This window comes from Sarcophilus harrisii, chromosome 5 (assembly GCF_902635505.1).
Source record: "Sarcophilus harrisii chromosome 5, mSarHar1.11, whole genome shotgun sequence".
Classification (NCBI taxonomy): Eukaryota; Metazoa; Chordata; class Mammalia; order Dasyuromorphia; family Dasyuridae; genus Sarcophilus; species Sarcophilus harrisii.
The window spans coordinates 258,394,175-258,419,984 of record NC_045430.1 but is presented as its reverse complement, the minus strand read 5'-3'; the positions used below and the strand labels follow the sequence as shown (position 1 = coordinate 258,419,984).

The 25,810-nt window shown below is 36.3% G+C and overlaps 1 protein-coding gene across 3 annotated transcripts in view; it reads left to right on the top strand.

Moving 5' to 3' along the window:
• ZNF385D (zinc finger protein 385D) overlaps positions 1-25,810 on the top strand; it is a 368,816-nt gene that overhangs the window by 338,649 nt on the left and 4,357 nt on the right. For all 3 annotated transcript variants that reach the window (XM_031940342.1, XM_031940344.1, XM_031940343.1), the window contains 3 exons: positions 9,938-10,180; positions 23,472-23,650; positions 25,042-25,143. In XM_031940342.1, the coding sequence (XP_031796202.1) occupies positions 9,938-10,180; positions 23,472-23,650; positions 25,042-25,143 (524 nt within the window). The remainder of the gene's footprint in view (positions 1-9,937; positions 10,181-23,471; positions 23,651-25,041; positions 25,144-25,810) is intronic.

Here is a 25,810-nt window from a genome sequence, read left to right as displayed (position 1 = left end):
ATCTTAACAATTAGAAAATGAATTTTTGTCATGAAGATAGCTTAACAGATTTGTTGTTACTGTGTTTTTCTTTTTCCTTTTCACTTGGTCCTGAGTTACATGATTTTATTGTCCACACAATTCAAGTCCGTCATCCATTTAAAAGTTGCCTACTTTCTTCCTCATCTGTAGCCAGCAGTAATTCATACTATCATTTATCTTTACCAATCAGCTTTCATCAAAGTGATGTTGTAAAGGAGTTATACACTTAGGTAAAGCTAATACTTGCATTTGACCCTCAAGAGTATGGCCCAAGGAAGAAGAGAATTCTGTGATCTTTATTAACTGGGAGAGGAGACCCCAAAGCAAACAAGAGCCTATATCACCTCCATGCACTAACACTTTGTTGAGCTTTAAATTGGATTTTCTCAGGACACAGGTCTTATTAATTAAGTGGGAAACTGTAACTGCAGACATTCTTTCACCCAAAGCCCCTTGAGCAAGGGAACTTTCATTCATAGATTTTTTAAAGCGTTTTTTTTTTTTTCCCCTTTTCCTCTGCCTCCCTGAGAAGAAATCTATATTATAAGCCTGAAAAGACAGCTCCCAAATCTAGTTGCAACTAAGTTACTTAAAATAGCTTTGGAATAAATTGATTTTCTTTCCCCTCTCTTTCTTGCCATTTTTGCAATATTTATCAGAAAGTTCCAAAATTTAGACAAGACCTCACTCATATTCTCCTCCTGGTTCTTTCCCAAAGGTCTTTAACCTCCAGCTGTTCCACTGCAAGCTTCATTCAATTAATTATGATGGGAAGATAGTCACCCTGTATTTTAGTTATCAGTTTCTTTTTGGGAAGAGACTGCTCATAAATAAAGAATACCAATTCCTTGAGAAAATTATAACACGCAGTATAAGGAGAAGAGAGAGGGTATCCTCCTATTGAACAAAATTGGGTTCAACTGTATCTTGGAAGGGCATTAAAGGCCCCATAACCTTGTTCTTTATTTCTAAGAACTGAACATGTCATTCTTATCACAAAAGGACATGTGAAATAATTTGAGTGCTGCATGCTTGTCTCAGGAGAAATATTGGTTTCAATAGTAGCTGAATTTTTTTTTCCTAATCACATGTTAATCAAAGATTTAGTTGACTTCCCAGCTGAGACCAGTTAACCTAAATCAGGACTTGATTGGCAGAGTAGTTAAAGATAATATGGTAATTTTCTATTTAAGAAGATTCCTGGTGTCTTAGGTCTTTAATCACCTATTTTTTGAAAATTCCATTTATTCATTGAACTAACGAACACCAAGGGCTTACTAAGCAGCTGTTCTGTTCCTGCCTTGGGTTTAGTACAGAGACTAGCCATAAATGTTTGTGGTTTTGATTTGACTTGTTGATATAGGGAATGGTATTGGGGAAATGGAGGCAAATGTACAGCATGTTCTACCCTCAGGGAGCTTATATTCAGGGAAAGAGTATAAAGTATAAAGTAAATATAAGATAATTTGGGAGAGAGGAAGGGCATTAATAACTGGGATAAGGGAGAGGGAGATCTGACAAGGTCTTATATAGATTGGAGAACTTCACAGAAAGCTAAGAAATAGTGATGAGACAGAGAGACTTTATATCAATCACGAGGGACTTCCTGTACAAAGGAGAAGTGTAGCAAGGACAAATTGAGAGTTAATGCAGCTTCCCTTTATAAGTCATGAGAATATCATCTGGATGCAGAAAATTTTAAGTAGGTTTGAGATACAATCTTCATAAGATCAGAGTTATAGATTCCTCCCTCTAAGGAGGGAGTCTAGAGATCATCTCATATAATCCTTTATAGATGAAGGAACCGAGGCTCAGAAGTAAATGACAATACCAAGATCATGTCTTATCTATGATTCAAACCTATATCATATGATTTAAAACTTCACATGATTTTATAAGTGTGTCCTTATTTATAATGAAAAGTGGCATGAGAACTATACTTAACTTTGGTAAAAAAAAAAAAAAAAATCTCTACTTGAAAGACTACATTTTCCTAGTCTTGATTTAAAACTTTGCAATGTTCAAACACAGCCAGGGCAACATTTCTTAGTATCTCATGTCTGGTTTAAGATTAATACTTTCACCCTGAATAGGGATTGAAACCCCAAAGTTCAAATTAATCAAATAAAAATGAGCCTACTAGTCATAAGCCATGGAAATTCATCCCCTTTGTTAGCAACCTCCAATACAGTCAGGTTCCATGGTCTTGTTCACCTTAGTCCATCCATTTCTCCTTCCTTCTGGCCAATCATTCTCTTTCTTTATTTTTGGACTAGGGAGTTCAGAAATGTATTGTTTTGGGATGTCAGTAATATATAACTTTCTCTTTGATTGGTATCATTAAATATGGAGAGCTATAACGCTATGATGACTGGTTAGGGTTACACTACCAGTGAATTTCAAAGCAGGATTTGAATTGAAGTCTTTGGGACTCCTATTTAAACACATCGCTGTGATTTAATCTCTTCAAACTCTTTTACCGATCCATAATGTAAACTACTTTAAGAATGAGCAGCTGTTCTGCCCATCAGCAAGTACCTCTGGATGAGACTTATGTTCTTAAAGTATTAGTGAAAATGAATCAGCTATAATTTCTTAATTCTTCAATACAAAGAAAAACCATAATGAGCATCTGTGGAATAAATTAATCCTATATATCTCATGAAGAAATACTTCATAGCTTAATTGGCTATTTTCCCCTTGCTATGGGGAATTAGGATCATAAATCTATTTTTGGAAAGGAACTTAGAGACCATCCAGTCCGAATTCTGTATTTTACAGATAAGGACACTGAGTCACAGAGGCATTAAGTAACATACAGGAAGTTAGTCTCAAATACAGAATAAATCTTATGTGTACAATTTTTTTAATATAATTTTTTTAAATTATGATAATTCCAATCACCCTGGTCTTGTGAACAGAATCCCAGTTTTTGGAGTCAGAGGACCTGGATTTAAGATCACTCTCAGCTATAAACTCCCTAAGTGAAAGTGAACAACTCACTGTCTCTTCTTTCTCCCAGACAATCCTTCCAACCTTTAAATAATAGACATTAATTTGCATCTGTGTTCAAACTTTCCCCACCAGAAAATATCCTACACAAAGAATTTATAGATCTAACTCCCTCATCCTCAAAAAAAAAAAAAAAATCCCAAAAGTATTTTTAATCTTATGGAATTCTTAAATAGTTGCACTGGGGTTACATTGAAATGAGAGAAACAAATGGCCTATTGTGAATGTGGAACTTTCTTTTTCAGTCTGTAACATGTTCCACTGAGTACTAGCAAGCTGTTTCCAAGTCAAAGCCAAACAGTGACAGTTGCAATAAAGGCTCTTTGCTGCTGGCAGTTGGCATCCGAACAGCTCCAAACTGCAAACCTGCCTTATCTCTGGACCTTCTTCCACCAGCTGCACCATGACCTTCACTTCAGGCTCCCAGCCACTCTCTCCTTGGGGTCATTATGGTACATTGTCCTGAGAGCTAAATTGGGAGACAGGCAATACTCCAAAAAATGAATCATTCTTCTGTTGTTCCACCTTTTTTTGGGTAATGCAATGGTCCCAAGATCCTGATTTGAATATCCTTACATAGACAGGACAGCTCAATGGCACGGGGAGAGACGCAGGCCTGGAATGGGAATACCTGAGTTCAATTTTGGCCTCAGACACATATTAGCTGCATGACCCTAGACAAGTTATTTAACTCTGATCTCAGTTTCCTCATTTGTAAAATGAACTGGAAAAGGAACTCACAAATCATTCTGAAATCTTTGCCAAGAAATAAGATCACAAGATTCAGACACAGCTGAAAGTGACTAAAAAATAACAACATTATATGGGCAGAGCCCACAAACTCTATAATCATATTCATTCATAGTTTTTTTTTTTTTCCAGAACTGCTTCTAACTTCACATCTTAAGGTTTTCCTGATAACTCTACTTTGTTCTTGGCTAAAATGACTCTTTCTGGATCTGTTAATGACTATTTCCTTTGGGACTAAAATGTTTACATAGGTCATAGGGTAATTTATGACTTTCACAAAAATGAATAGCTCCCAACAAATGAAATACACTTACTCAATATAAGACATTGCTAAGAAGAAAACAGAAGTGGATGATTATGCATGGCTATATGTTGTTCATTCATCTCAGCCATGTCCCACTTTTCATGATCCCCATAGTAAGTGTCTAATGAAGTTACATTTAAACCCAGGTCTTCCTGATTCCAAATCTTATATTCTATCTACTGAGGCAATTAGGGTTGAATGTACTTGCTGACATTATTATGTGTCTTAACATACACCAGAGTTTCTTGATGTGTGGGTATGGATGTGGATGTGGTGTGGACGTGTGTAACTGTGACTGTGATAACCTGTGGACCTATTCTCAGAATAATACTTTTAAAAGCAAAACACAATGCATATTATGAAGAAGGCTGAATATATGGAAACAGTCATCAAAATATATATTTATCAAAAGTCAATTTTTGTGCTTCACATTTAGAATCCTTGTTATGAATTATGAGTTAGACAACCTATTCTGCTTATCCATTACTTTATGGGTAGACAGTGCAAGTCAATAATGAATTGGGCCCAAAATTAAATGGAAAAATTAAAGGGCTGAGATAGAGAGGCAGCATTTATTTAACATCTGCTATATGCACTGAATTAAGTGCTTAACAAATATCTCATTTGATAAAGGAGGATAAATTGTCTTTGAAAAATAGTAAAGTTCTTAAATGATCTCAACCTTCTTCCTGAAACAAAGAGGCAGTGATCCTAATTCTAGTCTTCTTTTAGTGATTTTAAGTAGAGTCTAATAAAGTGATGATCTGGACAGATTTATATTAGGGAAGAAAATTTAAGTACATATAATTCCATTTCTCTCATTTCCCTGATGAGGAAACTGGCTACATAAAGTTGAAACGATACATTCAAACTCTCACAGCAAACAAACATCAGAAGCAGAATTTGAACTAAGTTCCTTTGCCTCCAAAAGCAGAATTCTTTCCAAAGAACGACTTTGAGCATCAAAGGGCAGTAGAGAGCATCAAAGGGCAAACTTGCAAAAAAGAGTTACAAAATAATCCGGCAATTTATTGTGACCAATTAAGTCACAAGGAATGACAAGGAGATATACAAATGAAGTGACATAGGAAATGTCAATGTCACAGAAGAGATGAATGACTCCATTAGATGGTCATGTGGTCATAATGAGGAATGGGCAGCTTAATCAATTAGTAATCTTGCAATCGGAGAGAACTTCTGGGAGCTAGGGAGAAAAGGAACCCAAGTTGGGCAGGCTGGGATGGATTGTTCCTTACATCGTTGAAAGAAATAGCTCTGTCACTGTCATTGTATATCCATTAGAGCATTAGAGAATTCTTAAGGACATAAATAATAAATAATAAAACTTCATCAAGGTTACTAACTGTGACTCTGGCCAGCCAAATAGGGAAATGTCTGAGTTTTAATTTTTTAAGAATGCAATTTTGTTACTTTTAAAATTCATGTCAACTAAGTATTATCAAAGGGAAGCCATCCTTTAATAAATAGGGAGGCAATATAGCATAATAAGTAGAAAGTTGACCTCTGAGTCTGGAAAAATTGGGTTCAAGTCACAGCTTTCAATTATAAAACACTTCACAACCTCCTGGCCCCAAACTATCTTTCTCGCCTCATTGTAAATTCTTTTCCACACTCAAAATCTAAGCAAATCTTGTTTCTCACTATTCCTTGTGCATTGTACACCAGCTCTTGGATTCATCCCCCATGCCTCTTCAACTCAAAATTGTGCTCGCTCGCGCTCTCTCTCTCTCTCTCTCTCTCTCTCTCTCTCTCTTCTCTTTTACTCTCTCACATTCTTTCTTTTTCTTCTCTCTTTCTCTCTCCCTCCCTCCCTTCCTCCCTCCCCCTCTTCCTCCCTCCCTCCCTCCTCTCACCCTACCTCCCTTTCATCAAGGATTACCATCTTTCATCTCCCTTAATTGCCAAAGTTTTAATGTCTTCACTCCCTAACTAACTTGTATTTCATTACTCACTAATATTTTTCTATTTGTTATTCTATTCTGTTCATGTTTATCTATAAAATTGCTTTCTCTCCCATTAGAATGTAAGCCCCTTAAAACTTAAGTACTGTTTCATTCTTAAAACCTGCTGTACCCAGCACATTGCCTGGCACAGAGTAGGTGTTTATTAAATGCCTGATTGGCACACACTGTGTGATGCTGGGCCAGTTACTTTACTTTTTATGCCTAGGAATTATCTAAGATTATATTTTGCAGACCAGATGAAGATAAGCATTGGAAGAAGTCATTATCACAATTCCACTCCCACCCCACTGCAAGAATTATTTATAAATGCCAAAACAAATAACTAAAAAAAGTTGCATCATGTTCAATGGTGTGTCCTTGAAAACAATTGGTTCCCTCAAAAGGGGAAATATTGCCCTTAATTTGTTTCCACTATTTAGAAATAACATTGCCAGAACCAAGAAAATTCAGCTTCAACCCTGTGGTTTAAATGATCACAAATTCTAATTCTGTGAACCTTAATTAATGAGATTCTATTACATAGTCAAAATTAGACACAAATAAGAGAATAGAAGATATTTTTTTCTAATTTCCTTGGCACTTCAAACACTGCATTTATGAAACGTGGCACAGTTCTGTGAGAAGCTTAGTGGTCAGAAATATGATAGAAGGTAAAGTAGAAGAATTTAAGCTTTTGGATATTAAGCCCTTTAAGCTCATCACCTACATGGAGCTTGCCATAAGAAATGCTGATGCTTTGCTAAGCTATAAGCATAGTGATCCAGGTGTCTCTAATCTAACATAGCTTTTGGTGTAAACGTACAATATCCTATAAGATTGGGAAAGATACAGACTTAGCTGTCACTGGAAACACAAGATAGGTGTGTTTTGTTTATTCTGAACCATGTTAAGGTCTTTCATTGTTAAAAAAAAAAAAGAGAGAGAGAGAGAGAGAGATTTTCTGAGCTCACAATAACTTATGCCATATGGAGTTTATGGTTCAAGACATAAATACTCAAAGCTCAGAGGAGAGACTGCCAGGAGCAGACCTATGTCAAAGATAAAATGACTGGCGCAGATATCACGGGAGAGACTGCTCAGAGGAATGAAGATGATCTAGCAACACTTTCTCTTGATTTCTTAGCCCGGAGTCCCTTTCAGTGTAATGCCTGCATTAAAAATGACCATTCTTCACAAATCTGCCTGTGGGATAATTGGTCACTTCCAGTGGCTTGATTGCAAAATATCACAGACCCGTAATGGAATCTCTGTAAAATTCTAAGAAATTCTAGGTGACCTTGGAAGAAAGTCTAGATTTCAACAGCTATTTGCCTTTCTCAGAGGGTTTATTTTCTAGAAAGAATGGATGCCTTTCTGTTACAAACATTTCACCTAAAATATAAGACTTTTTAGGCATATGTATTCTAGTTGGCCAGATGTGGGATGGGGATTGATGGTTTGATTTATTGTACATCAGTCGCTTAATTCAATGTCATCTTTAAATGCCAAATATGGTGGCTTCAAGTGAAATCCAATGTTTTTTTACAGGATGTTCACATTAATATTTACATTTTAGGTTTAGTATTTTTCATAATAATTAGAGAAAAGGGGACATTTCTAGAAAATACAGTTTAAAAGTTTCACAAAGTACTAAAAGAGAAAGGAGAGAGAAAATGAAATATGGACTTCAAATTTGGAGTGACTTCAGATTTTGATTCTTCTGCCTCCCACTTATGTGTCACTTAGCCTCTCTGTGTCTCAGTTTCCATATCTGTAAAATGAGAGCACTCTTTTCACCTTCAGATTTATGACCCATATATTTCAGGGCTTTGCAACTGTTAAAGGACTGAGCTGCAATTTCATTGACATGGGGAACTCCACTTTTTTCCAGATCAGAGCTTTCTTTACAATTTAAAGATTTAGTGAATTGCCCATTTTGGTGAAAGCTGTAGTTGATCACTTCTGTGCAATTTCCTAAGGAAACTCTACCTAGTGACATTAAATTCTGGATAAATAGACTTTCATAATTTTTGATGTTGATTATATGGTTCTTCCCTCTATTTGTTGTTCAGTTGTTTTGGTCTTCAATTATTTGTGATCTGATTTGAAGATTTTAGGTTTTTTGTTTGTTTGTTTGTTTGTTTTGGCAAAGATATTAGAGAGGTCTGCCATTGCCTTCTTCAGCTCATTTTACAGATGAGGAAACTGAGGCTAACAGGGTTAATGATTTTGCCCAGGGTCACATAGCTACATATGCTCTAGAACCAGGGATGTCATTCAAAATTCAGAGGAGGGAGCCAATAAGGCTGAGCAGGTCATGTCTGGGAAGTTATGACTTATGTATTTCTGAAGTTAATGGTCTCTATACTGCCTTCATTTATTATAAATGCTACATCCCCAGGTAAAGGGAGCTAGAAATTTTGTGGCAGAATTTTACCTGACCAAATGTAAAACATTCTCTGTCTTTCTGTGTCTGTGTATGTGTCTGTCTCTGACTCTCTCTCTGTCTTTGTGTGTGTGTGTGTCTGTCTGTCTCTTTCTCTGTCTCTCTCTTTTGTCTCTCTGTCTCTCTCTCCCCCCCCACTCCCCTCTCACACACAAACATATACACATATACATTTGCAATGTATATATCAAATAGTATAATATATGAAGTTATCTATTTGGGTATATGTATAAAGCAATTTTTGTAGAATAAAAGATGGAGATCTGCCTTAGAACTGGTAATATTTGAGTTCAAATCCTGCTTCTGATATATGGACACCATGACTCTGGGCAAGTCGCTTACATGTTCCATGCCTCAGGAGACACCTTAAGATCTTATATTGTAGAGGAAATACCAATCTGCATAGACAGAAGGAGTTCCTTGTTCATGAGCTTTTTATATAAATAAAATATGACTGGTTCAAAAAATATACAAAAATTAATAGATGGAAAGTATAACATTAGCAAGAGTGAACATTTGTAAATTACCTAGTACACGCAGGCACTGTGGTAAGAGCTTTACAAACTTTATCTCTTGATCTTCACAATAACTCTGGAAAGTAGATGCTATCATTGATCCCATTTTACAGATAAGGAAAATGAGGCAGACAGCAGGTAAGGGAGCCATCAAGTTCAGAGAAATAGTAAGTATCTGAACCTGGATTTGGACTCAGATCTTCCTGAACTTAGGTCTAGTGCTCTATGTCTTATAATACATAGATATAAATAGAGATACCTATAGACACTATGTTTATATAGCAGAAAATTGATATTACATAGATATTGCATAGACAAATACTTAATAGTTTTAGAACTGCTTATTTACATAATGGGATATTATATCTATCTCCTATTATTGCCTGTATATACCTGGAAAGGAACCAGAATCTATTTCTTAATTTAAAAAACAAAACATAAAAAATAAAAAAATAAAGTTATGATATTAGAGGAAGGCAGGAGGGAAGGGCAGAGAGAAGTAAGAACAAAATAATCTTTTAAAAAATCAGGTAGATGAGTCAAGAATAAGACAAGCCTTTATTTTCCTATTGTATTATTCTCCTTTTTTTTTTCTTGTGTTTGTGTCAACACATCAAAAGTACTTGTCAAGAGCATTATTTTTAACCATGATACAACTTCCAGGAAAAAATCAAACGCATAGATTCACTTGGAGAATCTATTATGGTTGCTACCCCTACACCACGCACATGTGTATGTGAATGTAAGCATGTCCTTGTCCATGTGTGTGCATACGTGTGTGTGTGCATCCATCCATTTCCCTCCCCCCATTCCCAGTGATCATCTGGTTTTTATATTGTATTATAGAGTTGTAGGACAGTATCTCCAGACAAAGCTAGAAAGCACTAATTCTACCCCCCCTTGATTTTGGTTATTTTAACTGCAGACAGTACCGCAGGGACACCAGCAATATCAACAACAACCACCACCGTGGAAATTCGAAAGAGCAGCATTATGACAACAGAGATCACCTCAAAAGTGGAAAAGACCCCCACCATCGCCACCCCCGGCAACAACAGCACATGTCCTTCTGCGGAGACTGAGGAAGAGAAGGCCAAACGGCTCCTGTATTGTTCGCTATGCAAGGTTGCTGTCAACTCGGCCTCCCAGCTGGAGGCACATAACAGCGGTGAGATGTGGCAATTTCTGTTCTGTCTCAACAGCTCTGCAATTATCTTTCTCAGAATAGATTAGGTCCTTTGGTGGCAGGGGACAGAAAGGTGGCAGAAAACTGGCAATTACAGAGGATTGATTAACCATTAAAGAATAAAAATGACAAGAGGGATGTTACATATGCAAAGGATACTGGTGCTTTGCTATATTGTTGTTGTTATTGCTGTTGCATTGTTTTTGTTTTTTGCATCTAATTCAACTTTTGGAGGTGGTGCGTCATAAAAAGTTAGCTTTATGTCCTGCACCAACCTGAAAGTGTTCTTAAAGGTGTCTTTCTCTTAGGATAACCTCCTGATTTTGGGGAAAACTAACCATGCTTCTTTCTGAATTGTTGGCTATTTATCTTAGGCTGGGTATATATGGCTTAGAAGAATTATTTAAAAAGCTCATCTATATTAATTTAGTTTTTTGGGGGGGAGAATTGATGAGTAATATGTAAATGTTAAGGAGACTCTCAACCTTGTACCTTAAGACAATCTAAAATCAGTGTGTCTCAATATATAGATAAGGATAGAAAGATCATGCACCCATATTGCAGGAATATGTCAAATGGAATCATTCTACCATATAATAATAGGGACAGAGTGGTGTCTCTCCCCTTTCCAGTCCCCCAAAACAAAATTATAATGTAAGTTTATCAGTGTTATGCAAAAAAGAAATCATGTTGATTTAATTCATACTGCTATGTGGTTGACTGATAGTTTCCTCAACATCTCCCAGAATCATAGAATCCAGATCAGGAGTGTGGAGAGAGCACAGAGGCCATTTAACTCAACCCTGTCATTTTTAGCAGATGAGAAGACAGAGACAAATGAGATTATTTACCAAAGATCACATAGATAGCCAGCCTGAGCATTGAGATTTTCACCCATATTCCCCAACTCCAGAACTAGCAATTTTTCCATTGGAAGGCACTACAAAAATGAGTCTTGGTTCATCTAAATGAATCTGTAGTCAGGGCAGTGTGACATGCAAAAGAACAAATGTAGGCAGTATGGAGGAATATACTTTTTTTCAGCATGATGATGATGATTACTTGGGAGAAATCACGAGTACAGTGTTTGTTGTGGTGGTTCAATCATTTCAGTTTGTCCAACTTTTATGACCCTATTTGGGATTTTCTTGGCAGAGATATTGGAGTGATTTGCCTCTTCTCCAGCTCATATTATATAAATGAGGAAACTGAGGCAAGCAGGATTAAGTGACTTGCCCAGGGTTATACAGCTAGGACATATTTGAATACAGATTTGAACTCAGGAAGATGAGTCTTTCAGGTTACAGAACTGCTGTTCTATCCACTGCACGACTTAGCTACCTCGTATAGTAGACAATGCCCCACTATAATGCTAAATGTTTTGAATATGGAATCGTAGGAACTGGATTGCAATCATTGCTCTTCTATATATCTAACAAGTCACTTCCCATCTCCTAATCTTAACTTGTTTATCTTTATAATGAGAGAGTTAGACAAAATGGCTTCTATCTCTGAATCAAAAATCCCATAGTCTAATGTGATATTTTACTTCCATATCATTCCACCATAGTCATTTAGAACTGCCCCACATTGTGATCTTGAGCAAGTTTTTCATCTCTTTTGGCTATAGTTCTCCCATATATAAGGTGGTGACAGATTAGGTGACCTTTGAGTTTCCCCTAAATTTCAATCCATTATTCTGTATTTCTTCCTAATATTTTTCCCTATTCCATTCTAAAATAATCATGTAGCATTTTGCCTTAAATTGTGAGACGAAATCTTTCCAGGCAGCACATTTTCTGCATTATCATATAAAGGCTGGGATTTGTTGGCTATAATTACAACGAGAAAGGGATCCTCGATGATGGTGGTATAAACCCAAGATTTAATAGAACAACTTTATTCCTGAAAGAAAGGTGCCAAGCCCATCGGCATATACCAGCTATTGACTTTGAAAATCTAACACAGTTAATTGCCCAGGGAGACCAATTCTTTTAGCCCTTATCTGCCTTCTACATGTGAAGTTCTATTAGAATTCACTGAGAGTTCATGGGTTCAGGAGCAGAGATGCACAGAGAAAATTTGGCCCTGAGTCAAAATCTATACTCTACAGATGCATGGTATACATTCTTGTTGCACCAAAGAAACTGGAAGATAAAAAAAAAATTGGAATTTCAATTATTGTTCAAGAAGACTGAACCATTCACTACTCCAACATGCTAACATTAATTTTAGGGAGAAGATCAATTCACCCAGCCATATTCTGAGCAGATAAATAAATTGTGTTCTTTGGACCTGAAGTTAATTTCTAAAGGAAATAGGACTCAATCTCCAATTTTCCTCTGCAAAATGTGATTCAGAAACAAATAAGGGAAGCCAGTTGCTTTGGCTCTGGCTCTTAAGACTGAGGGAGCTTAAGATGGGAACTGAATTTGGCTTAGGAGACTCTGGGTGAGGAAACTACTGTTAATGGAGTTCAGCAATTAAGGCTTAGAGTTATGATTTGAATCCTGGCAAGTTAAGTTGGGCATATAGGCAGCAGGGATAGGAGATGAGGTCAGATTTTCCTGACTCTAAGGATACTATTCCATCAATTCCTCAAGCTGTTCTGGGTGAGAAATGAGGATATTTCAGAGTTGTTCTTGAAGATATATTACTGACTTTGTTTCCTTATCCTCAAAAGAGAGATCAATTCATGAATGAACAAGCATTTGTTAAGTACCCACTCTGTACCATGCATTACACTTAGCATTAGGAATACACACTAAAAAATTGAGACTTCCTGCCCGCAAACAGCTTTTACTCAACAAGGATAATAATATATTCTTGAATTTCTTCCACAGGTTTTCAGAAATGATGAAAGCCATTTTTTCATATTATAGCTAAAACAATAACACTGTATCAGGTCTACTTCCTTCATTCTCATGGATTCCATATGTTTTGTTAATATTTCTTTTATTGCCATTCATTTCAAACTGAAAGGAGACCTCATTAATTTGGGCTGCAGGAAATTGTTTTCTGGCGTAAACGTGGGCAAAATCTTGATTGAAATAGCTTTAGCATCTTATCTGTGAAGAAAGCTTTGCTAAGCAAACTAATGGAATAAGTAACAAGTAACAAGGAGAACTGCAAAGAACAGAGAACAAACTGTTTTCAAGTGTTTAAGGAAACCTTTTGTTTATTTGTCAATAGATATAGTCAATAAGACCCAAATTCAAATCATGTCTTCTAGATTGATTATGTGACCCTGGATGTGTCATTCAATCTTTCAGTCTCAGTTTCTTCATTTAGTAAAATGAAAATAATAAAAGCACCTAGGCCTAGGGTTATTGTAAGAATCAAGTAAGATAATATATGGAAAATATTTTGTAAATTTAAAGTGCTATGAAAATAATAGCTATTATATGCTAATTGTAAGCCATTTTTGTTTTCTTTAAAGGAATGCCTTTTCTCCCTTCCCTTTCCCCCGAAAAGTATGTTTTCCTTCACACCTGGAAGACATTTCCTGCTTTTTTTAATGGCTGAAATTCTTTTCTATTTCCAAGCCTTCTTTTCCCCCAACAATAAAACTTATTGAAATTTCCCCAAGAGTGACCTTTCCCTCTTTGATTTCTTCTGGACTTCTCCTTTGTCCCATACCATTCCACTTTGTATTATAATTTATCTATCCACATATGATCCCTTCTATTGGATTATAAATTTCTTGAGATCAGGGTCTATCATTTTTCATCAGTGCACAGAGTACTCAGTCTATCTCAATGAACATAGTAGGCGCTTCATAAATACTGATTGTTGCTTAATAAATATTTGTTGAAGTTTAAGATTCATGTTATTATGGATGCAGACAATTCCCAGAAGTGTACTTAACCAGCTAATAGACATTCATTAGATGCCTGCATTGTGCCAGGCACTGTTCTACAGGACACAAGGCTAAGCAAAATATTTCCTGACTTCAAGGAGCTTTCATTCTGTGAGCAACAAAATAATCTCAACATCTATAAACACATATAAGACACATGCAAAACCAAAGGATTTAACCTTTTTTGGAAAGGCATTATAAGCTGAGGAGACTGGGAAAGCCTGTTTGCAAAGGCTGGCATTTAAAATGAATCTTGAAAGAAGCTAGTTTTATTTTTTTTTTAAGAGGCACCATGAAGAAGAGAAAATATCCCAGACAGGGGAGATAAATATGGATGGACATCAAGAGGAGAGATGTTGTTGAGGTCTAGATTTGGGGTACCTAAATGAAATTAGGGTTTAGTTAAGGTCTAATGGTAGGTTTGGGGTACAGGAAGTCAAGCAAAGCTCCCCTGTAACCCCCTTGGATTTGGCGCAAGGATATGGTGGTAAATGAGGTCTAGTAGCGATGCGAGTCCCCAATAAAAGGATTTATTAGCCTGAGAGCTAGATTGATAAAAGAGGTTTATTATTGAATTTAGAAGTAGGAGATAAGTGAAGGTAGAGATAAGGAGGACACTGGACAGAGGGTCCAGTGGACAGAGGGTCCTCACATGGCTGGCATGTTTGGAATCTCTGCAAAGAGGGGTTCCCAGCGTGGCCCTTTTAAGTCGGAGACTTAGCTCGAGGGGTTTTGGGGTGTAGCCCCAAAGTTGGCTCATATCCAGGTGGGGCTGGGACAGGTCCCGATCTTCTATTGGAATTCAAAGGGACCAGGATTTGTGAGTCAAAGGGTAATTTACATTAACTAGGGGGGGTTGGGAATCAAAGATTGGAATCTTTCCCACATCAATATCATACAATGCAGGGGAAAGATAGCACCCATATTGCAGGAATATGTCAAATGAAATCATTCTACCATACAATAATAGAGATGGAGTGGTGTCTTCTTTCTGGTGACAATAGACCAAGTAAGTGGGAGGGAGAAAGAAGACTTTGTCCCTCCTACTTCTAATACAGTCAGCTCCTGACTTTCCAAATTACTTTTCCACCTTTACTTTGTGTAACCCACAACATCATATGCTTTCTTCTCCCTTCAGAAGCTCCTTGACACAGACCTAGCTTTCCTTTTATTTGTATTTATATTTCCAGTGGTTAGCACAATTATAATATAAGTATTTATTTTTTTAATCTAATATATAATGTAATGTTCCCCTCCCATCGATTGTTTTAGCATTTTGTTTTAGGAGGCATTCTGAAATACTAAAGTTTGTCATGAATACTTTAACATCTCCCTTTCTACATTAACTCTAATATTGCTGTTGTAATAGTAAGTAAATTATGAATAGTGTAATAAGTACATTATTAATATTGAAATTATACTATAATACATAATAGTTTACTCATCACACAATTCACATTTATAAAGCACTTAAAGATTTGCAAAGCAATCTCCTCCTCTCAAGTTAGGTAGTTAAAATGTTATTATCCTCTTCTTCCTAGAGATGAGAATATAGAAGCATAGCTGATTTTAAGTAATTTGTCCACACTCACAATCAAGAGCCTCTCTGCCTCTTGTGGAACACAATGGTCAGAGTTCCAAGTTGTGAGGCAAAAAAGTATCTGTTACCTCTAGAGTTAAATGATAACTCCCCTTCCTTCACTTCTTAGACAATATTAATGAGAACTACTCTAATTCCAGGACATTGGAACAGAAGAGCCCAATATTTGAATTCCGGCTTTGCTATTTCATGCCAGTGACTAATTTATTTGTTCTAGAGTCCTCATTTATTAAATGACAGCACTGGACTAGAGGTTCTTGAAGGTTCTCTTTTAGCACACATGGTACATAGAGCATTGGTGGCCCTGAGTCAGGAGATTGTGAGTTCAGATATAGCCTTGGACACTTATCAACTGTTTAATCCTGAGAAAGCCATGTGACCTCTTTCTTCCTCAATGTCCTCATCTACCACCCAAAAGTACTATGAGAATAAAATGAGCTAATATTTATAAAGTATTTGGAAACCTTAAAGCATTAATGGTAGTGATCATTATAGTAATTATTGTTGCTATTGTTGTTTTACTTTGTTTGGTATAGTGATTAGCATACAGCTTGAAAGGCAGGTAGATATGGATTCTGATTCTACTACCCATACTAAGTCTCTGAATATCTCAAGTAAATTCTTTTTTTTTTCCCCTGAGACAATTAGGGTTAAGTGACTTGCCCAGGGGTCACTCAGCTAGGAAGTATTAAGTGTCTGAGGACAGATTTGAACTCAGATCCTCCTGACTTCAGGGCTGGTGCTCTATCCACCGTGCCACCTCGCTGCCCCTCAAGTAAATTCTTAGGACTTAAAAGATTCAATTTGATGAACATTTATTAAGGGCCAATGATATAAGCCCTGTGACTACAAAAGCAAAATTGAAAAAAAAAATAATAAAGGAGTTTACAAATCTAAGTAATACATAGATTTTGATCAGCAGCAGCAAAAGGATTTCCCATGCTTGGATTTCCCCAATGCTGCCGACATCCCAGTTCTTTCCCTGTTCTTTGTGTTTGACTTCTGCCTTTTTTGTCCCACTGAGACAAAACAGCATCTGATCCTGTGTCATGTACACAGAGCAGGAATAAAGACATTTTTCTAAAGGATAAAGCAGAGAAAAATGGAAGCTCGTCAATAGATCGAAGCTAAGCAGTAGGAAAGGCCAGAACCTCTCATCCCGAGCACAGAGTGACACTGTCCAGCCTTGGTCTATCTTTTTGCCTGTATCCTTGGCAGAGACTCAGCAACCATTGCCACCCTGATTGATGATGTTCCAGAATGTCAGGGAAATCACTTTTGCCCAATGTTTAGGTGGAAAACCTCTTTGGACTATTTCCCCCCACTGAAGTGTGGGTTTTAAACTCCCTTACAGTAGATGGGATGGAAAGGAAGGCAGTGGAGATCAGTAACTTCAGTAAAATCCTTTTGTCTTCCCCAGGCTTTTGAGAATCACTCTTTTAATGCCTTAGTATGTCCTTGGAATCTGCCCATGTGCTCCCTTTTAGAAATAATCGGTTTGGGGAATTAGATATCAGAGTGATTTGGAGTCGGTTAACTTCATTGAAAGTCACTCTCTGCACTCACAGTCTGAACACAGATGAGTTATGGCACATTATTTCTTTAACTCGGTGTTTGTGTTTCTGTCATGTTGTGATAGATGGGGTCATCTCGGTGCACTTTCAGAGACAGAGTGTGTTTTCTTCTTGAGGTCATAGTGATGCTTTGTGCGTCCTCCTCTTTCCCTTGGCTGGTGAGAGAGGAAATTAGTATTTAGACAGAAATGTTGACAGAAAACCTAGAAACTCATCAGACATAGGGAGGTCTGCCTGACTCCCAGGCCAACAGTATATACATTATGTCTCCTTGTTGTCCCTAAATGGGAAAGTGAGAAAGGATGCTATACTCAGGCATTTAAGTCAGAGAGTTGTAGTAGGGGTGTCCATCCAGGGAAACGAGCAGACGTGATGTCATACTTTGAATGAGTAAAACTCTGAGGACCAAAGAGAGTTGAGGAAATAATGAAAAGGGAAAGACTTAAGGTTGAACATCACCATCATTGTCACTAACCGTTATATAAATAAATACTACTTTGTGCCAGGCACTGTACTAATTCACTTTGTAATTATTAATGGGAGCTAGATGTGTGAATGTTATAGTTTTATTATAGTACAGCACTATTGCTATTGCAGTCAATTTTATAATGAAGGAAACTGAGACCAAGGTTAAATAATGTAGCTAGTATCACACAGCTAGTACTTAATTGTCTGAGGCTGAATGAATTGAGACTCAGTGATAGATCCACTATACTAAGCCCCTTCTTAACTCTTAACAAGTAGCTCAACTCAAAGGAAGTTGATCTAATTTCACAGGGTCGAGGACCAAATTATGAGCTTTAGAGCTTAAATCAGTCCTTGATTTCTCCTTGTAGTTGGGCTAATAATGTGAACATCTAGTCTATATTATAGACATTATAGTTTAGATGGTTGGAAATTGAAGAATATGTTCTATTAAAATATTGTTTTTTAAAAGTTTTCAATTTCCCTGATCAAGCCACTAAGGCCATTAACCCACTGTGCAACTAAACTACAGTACTGTTTTTTAATGTATAAAATGAGTGAGGAGATGCACTTGAAGACCTTTGGAGTCCATGATCACAATAATCTATGCATGCTACTTGATTTTTTCCCCTATGTTGCTCTTTTAGAGATTTATTTTCTAATGTCCACTCCTCCCTAAATAACCAAGCAGACACAGCACATCAGATATAATCTTCGCGTGCTCAACTCTTCTCTGATGAACTGGCCAATAAGAACAAATAGAATCTTTCCATCCTCAGCTCATTTCAGCTACTGCTCTCCATTGCCAGATACTCACTTCTTTTATCTTTTACCCTTATTTCTGGGACTGCAATCTTGGGGATGCTTAAAAAAGCATCGGGTTAATCTCGGGATCACCAAAATTAGATTGTTTATGAGGAACAAATGACATGGGCTGAAAATGGTTTAAGATTTCAGAGAACAAGAGGTCAATGGTCAGTGAATCTTCATGGGTGAGATAAGATTTCAGTTGGGGCTTGATTAATGCTTATTATACCCATTGAGTATACAAACCGAGGAGAATTTTGCTTTCTCAGAACACATGGTATGAATCCAACACCATATATTGAATAAGACCTTTCCAATGTGCTATTTATAGAAAAAGCACTTTTCCTGATCGTTTATTTAAAGTTAAGTAGGCTGAACTTGTACTAAATAAGCAATTAGAATAGATGTTTGGGGAATGGCAGGAGTTTTCTAAGGGCTTATTTGAATACATTAAAACATCAGTTAGTCAGTAGTCAAGTACCTAGAACCATTGGGAAATTGGCTTTTTTCTCCCTTTGAAAAGTCAGAAATAGAAATTAAAAAAAAAAAATCAAGGAGACTCAAGGTCACGCCAAACCTCCAAGTTTCCATCTTTAGAAAATGTCTAATGGAAAACAAAAGGCAAAAGCTTTAGAGACTAGCTGTACAAATCTTCATGTGTAAAACCTAGCCAGTATGAGGCATAAAGCTGGATATTTAAGACCTTCTTAGAGAGCCTGTAGGAACGAAAGTTTGAATATGACTCCTTTGCCAAAGGAAAAATGAAAAACCAAATAGAATCAAACCAGAGAAGAAGTCCTTGTCATAACATGATCTCAAGGGAATTTCAGAAAAAAAAACTTTGCAGAAAAGTATCATTCAAAGTGAGTTCAACTTGAAGCACATAATCCAAGGAAATATAACCCCTCAACTCTCCAGGGTTGCCAAAAAGAGAAGTTCCCTAGTTTTGCTTTGTTTTCTTTTAAGGGGAGAAGAGTAGCCCAATGAGGTTGCATAGATCTAGATGACTAGGATGACTAGTTTATCTTATTGTCATTGGCTCTAGAGAAAATGGCACTTCTGCAACTGTATTTCTGCAACTCTCAGCATAATACTTTCTCACTTAATCAGAAAATCCCATTTTTTAAACATGCCGAGTTTTGCTGTATAATTATTACTAAGGCTCAAATTTCTCATGGTGCTTGTATAAATATCCTTTGGTAGCATCCTTTTTTTTTCATGATGAGGCACAGGTAATCTACTTTTTTTTTCATAGCCAATCCCTTATACATCAGAATGATTCATTATAATTCCAATGTAAAAATGAGGCAGAATATAAGGAAGGAATTCATTTTGATGTTATTTTATTCCTGTAGAATACAAGTAAGTTCTTTAAATGTGAGGACCATTACTTTTTGTTTGCTTGTTTTCATAGTCCCTGAGCCTAATATAAGTGCCTTTCAAAATTATTGACAATTTATACTTCTTGTATGGATGAATATTGAAACAAATTGGGCTCATAGAAATGAAAATAATAAAAGAATTCTCCTAGGTCATGGCTCAGATATGTCTTTATCATTCCTAAAAGGAAAAATGAAATGGCTGTTCCTGCCTATGCTTTCTATCCTGGGGAGGAGGAAAAAATATATATATAGATAATTGAGCTACTAAAAGACTATTAACCAAGGGCTGATGGCATTAGAATTGTTTCCTATTTAATATGGTGGATCTAAAGCAGAGCTTAACTGAGATCTTCTTTCTTAGAATTGGTTCCTGCAAATTAGCATAAATGGAAAATATGCTAATTTCCTACTGACATACAGTTTCATTTTATTCATTTTATACATTTATTTTCAAACATAAATTTTCACTTATATCATGCTTAATTTTGACTCCACAGCACAATTGTTACTTTAGAAATTATAACACCATCATAATCAAACATTTATAAAGCCTTTGAAAGTTTGCAAAGTGATTTACAAAGACTATTCATTTTATCTTCACAAGAACCCTTGAAGTTAGGATTGGTATTATTCCCATTTTATAGATGAGGAAACAGAAGCAAACAAAGTCTAATATGCCCAGGGTTAAACATGAGGTATCTAAGACAAGATTTTTAACTCGCATCTTTTTGAATCCATATCCAATTCTTCCCCCTTTCTGTCTCTTATAAAATAAAAGTATCAAGTTTACAAAAGACAGTCAGAAATAATAGGTAACACATTGCATGAGAGTTAGGATTCAGAAAAAGCTCTTAGTAGGCTGGGATATTGAACTTAATGTAAGTAAATGAATTATATTGAGGATAATGTCAAATCTTATATTTGGATGTCAAAAATCACCTTCCCAAGTACAAGATGGAGAAGAAATCAGTAGTTTGCCTGGAAATAAATTCTTAGGAGGGGAAGAGATCAACAGTGTTGCTATAAATAAGAAATGTAATACAGCCAGGATGCACCGAGAGAGTTAATGTTCAGAACAAGGTGGATAATCGCTCCACTGTATCCTGCCTTAATATGACCACATCTAGGGGATGATAGTTGGTACTAGGAATCCTATTTTAGATGCAATAATCAATATCCAGAGAGAAAGTAAAAGGATACAAAAAAGAGCTCCAGATCATAGCACATGATCAATGGCAGAATAGAAGATGGTGAGAAAGCTGTCTTCAAGTAGTTCGGGAACTGTTATGTGAGAGAAGGATTGGATTTGTTCTGCTTGGCACCAGAGGCCAAAATGAAGAGCAAAGGGCAGATGCTGCAGAGAGAGAGATTAGATTTGATGCAAGGAAAACGCAACAACTTCCTAGTAATTAAATCTATCTTAAGTGGAAAGAATGAATGTCTGGAAGAAGTAGTGAGTTCCCCAGTCAAATTCAATTCAAAGAGCATTTAGTGAAGGTCTGCCCTGTTCAAGCTTTTGTGATAAAATCTATTGGGATCATTCGGGCAGCCACTCATGTGTATTGTGGTGGGTATTTATTTTTGTATGTGAATTCGACTAACCTCTACGTAGGTTCATTTCCACTCTGATTCTGAGATTCAAGGCCAGCTCTGATTTCAACAGGGCATAGTTGTGACTTACACATATACATACATGCATGTATATATATGTACATATATTCATACATACAGAGAAGGATCTAGAGATACATAGAGAGGTAGAACTAGATATACATAAAACATATATTTATCTATCTTTTTTTAAAGGGAGAGATCTTTAATTTCATTGGTATGGCAAGTTTCCAGTAAGGAAAGTCTCTTTACCAGTGCAAATTGGAATGTCTTTTGTAATGTGTATAGCCTTAAAGAGCTGCCTGAAGCACTGAGAAATTAAGTGACTAGGTCAGGATCATACAGTCAATATGAGTCAATGGTGAGACTCAAATCTAGGGTCTTCTGACTCTGAAGTCAGTCCATATCCATTAAGCCATGCTACTTCTTTAGAGTTAAATTTAAGACAAAATTATAAGGTCTGTTATAATTGCAGCCTATTAAATGCACATCTATATTTAATAAGAGAAAAAATTCATTCAGAACTGCTTTTATTTTTGATACATATTGTGTGCTACCCTACTGAAACATTTGCACATTGTCATAAGCCAAAGCCTGAAGTTAAGACTCCTCTGTAGCCATAGGTTTTTGAATAACCCATCAAAAGTAATGATACTGTACTGTACAGGAAAGGACACTAGAGAAAAGATAAATTTAAAAGAAAGGTCAAAATAAAGTCAAATCTAAGAAGAGGTTGTTTCTCTCAGTATGGAATTCAACTTTAGGAAGATATCACTAGTTGAAGGACAGTAGCCAATGTATTGAATGGTTGCCAAAATGTGATAAGGTAAATTGATATATTTAATCAGTGTCAAGAGTCAGTTGGATCCATGATTTCTTATTGCTGTGATTCTGTCCTTCTTACAAAATTGGAACTCATTCTCCTAACTGCTGGGAACCTCTCACTGATTTTTTTGTCCATTTCCTCCCAAAAATCATCCACAAAACATTGCTCCTAGAATACCTAATACTTCCCATCATCAAGGGAGAAATATGTCTTGTCATCAAATTGTATGAAATTGCCATGGTAAAGCAAATATCCTTTTAATCTGTGGATTAAAAATGATTAAATACTTCACATTTTTAAAAAAGAGTCTACTATTGCTTTCTCCAAAGAAAATAGTTGTCTAGCTCTATAACCTATTGTGGAGGCAATTATAGTGGGTGTACCCTTCCCTCACCATGTGGTTTCAATGACTTTATGTTAAAATTAGCATCTCATTGGGAGGAATAAGATTGCCCTGTTTAGGCTATCCAGAAAGAACCTGTAAGAAGCTTGAGCTTCTTTCTTTGTTTTTGGGATTCCTTCTACACAAGAGTATGAATATATATTCAATGTGAGCTTGGAGAACTATTAATCTCACATGATAACATGTTATGTAGTTCATTTTGACCTTTTCTAAGAAGATAGAAATTACTTCTCTAGGACCTCTTTAAGGACAGAGTTCCTCTTCCTTTTCAAATACCAACTAACCAGCAGGAGACAAAGAAATAAGACTTAAGGAAATAAAGTCATACCCATTTAATTTTACCTCAGCACACTTTCATTGAGTCAGGTTTGTTTTAAACACAGAATACACTCTCTCTCTCTCTCTCTCTCTCTCTCTCTCTCTCTCTCTCTCGTGTGTGTGTCACACAGAGAGAGAGAGAGATAGACACACACACACAGAGAAACAGAGAGAGACACACAGAGAGAAATAGAGAGTGAAACAGAGAGAGAGAGTGAAGAGGGAAGGGAGGGAATTAGGGAGAGGGAGATGGGGGCAGAGCATTACTATTCCAAAATTCCCATATATTGCAGTGACCCTCCATGAAAAATGAAAATCTCTAATGTTTGTTTTGTACAGAGATAGGAAGAGGAACCTGACTAGCTGTGATATATATTTTTTTCTTCTATGATCCCATTTCTTTCTTTTTCCTTAAATTTATATTTCAGGGACTAAGCACAAAACCATGCTGGAAGCCCGAAATGGGAGTGGGACTATTAAGGCATTTCCTCGAGCAGGAGTAAAAGGCAAAGGGCCGATCAACAAGGGGAACACGGGCCTGCAAAACAAGACATTTCACTGTGAAATCTGTGACGTGCATGTAAATTCAGAGACACAACTTAAACAGGTGGGTAGCTCCAATATGAGATCAAGAACCTTTTGTCTCCTTATATGCCACAGGAAAGCAGATTGTTCCTTTGCACTTTTAACTATTTATTGAGAATTTGCAGGAGTTTTAGCAGCCTGATTCTCTGAAAAAGAAGTTCAGTGCCCTTCTGGGGCTAACAGATGTCCAATCTGATGTAGAAAAGCCACTTTATGCGGTTGGGCTATTGGCCAGTAAACTTTCGAGGTCAGATTTACCAGCCAACCAAATAAGATTTTATTTAAAGGGTAAATTTCTCAAGTCATTGCTAAGTTCCTTACTAAAACTAGCGATATTGATCCATTAATCCATCAACTCTGCCTCAAGCTCTATGCTAGTAGCATGGAGGATACAGTTGAAATGTGAAAATGTTTGACGTAAGGAGTTTATATTTGTAGTAACTGATCTTATGGTGATTTTTCAAAGCATTAAATAGAAATAGAGAAATATCTTTTAAGATAACCCGGGAACACAGCCTTCAGGTTAAAATTTATTTTATACACCAGTGATATAACCTAAGAACATAATCTTTCGATTATAATCAATTTTGCAGGCTTCAGGACAATATTTTAGTCAGAGTTCTAATTCACTGAAATCTTATTTGCTTTTTGGATTTATTAGGTTGAAAGTGAGTTATACATCCAGAAGGATAAACATTAGTATGGAAATAAATTCATCTCTACCTGGCACATGGTTTTATTTACCCATAAAATTTCCTCAACAATATTCTTTCTCTTATGAGCCACCTTCCATAAAAGAGATTTGGGCCATAGGAAAATAATAGCACATCTATTAATTTTTGTAACTAACACCCAAATAGATATAACTCTTTACAAGTACATGTGTGTTTTGATTCTTTTCCTTCAATCGTATTTTTGATGGAGGGAGGAGAATCTAAATCCATGCCTTTTGTTCTCTGGTGCTTTCATAAAATAACTAAATAAAAATGCCAGGTGTTTTTTAAACATATACTGTATACAAGGCAATATTGGATATCCAGTACAATAAAAGATTGGAAGAAAAATGTGACCTTAAATTTTTGAGATAGAAAACAAGATTGAGCATGGACTTGATGATTTACTAGGATTTGGCACATCACTGTGGCTCTCCAGAACTCACTTTTCACGTAATTAGGAGATCTAAATAGAAAATATCAGAGTTCTCCTATAAATTAAAATCCTGGGAATGATGGTTCCATGAATGGTGTAGGAGTTGAAGAGTTTAAGTAAACTTAGTGAATATTCCAAGTTCAGCACATTATTGAAATCTCCTAGTATAAAAGGCAATATTTCCAAGTATTCCTATTGTCATGTTATAGAAGTTTCTTTCTTTCTTTCTTTCTTTTTTTTTTTTTTTTTTTTTATATTTAATAGCACATCAGCAGTAGAAGGCACAAAGACAGAGCTGCTGGGAAACCCCCCAAACCTAAATACAGTCCCTATAACAAACTTCAGAAGGGAGCACATCCACTTGGGGTGAGTATAATTTTCACTTCCCTCCAAATATGTTGCATTTGAAAATGGTTTTTCACTTTAAAATGAGCTGATGAATCCTGGAGCGATAGTATTTGAGATAATGGTTGTATCTACAAAGCATACAAGTATTTGATCTATCCAATAAACAATTGAATCAAGTCAGTCTGGGGAAATTACCAGCATCTAAACTAATATTTTGCCATTGAATAGATGCAGCTGTTATCCCTAACACTCTTCATGTATCTTTTCATTGAACTCCCTATTTGTCAGTGAATCTAGGAAGAAAAGAGAAAGCAATAAGAAGAGGGCAGTATGGTTCACTTACTGTATATTTCTGGTATTGATTTCAAAGGCAGAACCCTCTTGGAAACAAAGGGTAGGAAAAGCAAAACACTTCAGCTACTTCTTTTGAGGGACTAATGAGTAATACAGATAAGTCAAAGTAAACTAGGATGTTTTAAGCCTGAGTGGCTTGGGAGTCTTAACCCAATCGATGTTTTGATTTGAGCATATTTCTTTTTCCCTTTGCATTTTTGTGATCCTATAAAATCCCACCTTTTCATTTTGTGAGTCCTACCTTTGCAAAATATATACTCCCTCCCTCTGTGTCTGTTTGTCTCTTCCCTCAGTTACACATACACACACACTCACACTCATTCACACAGAT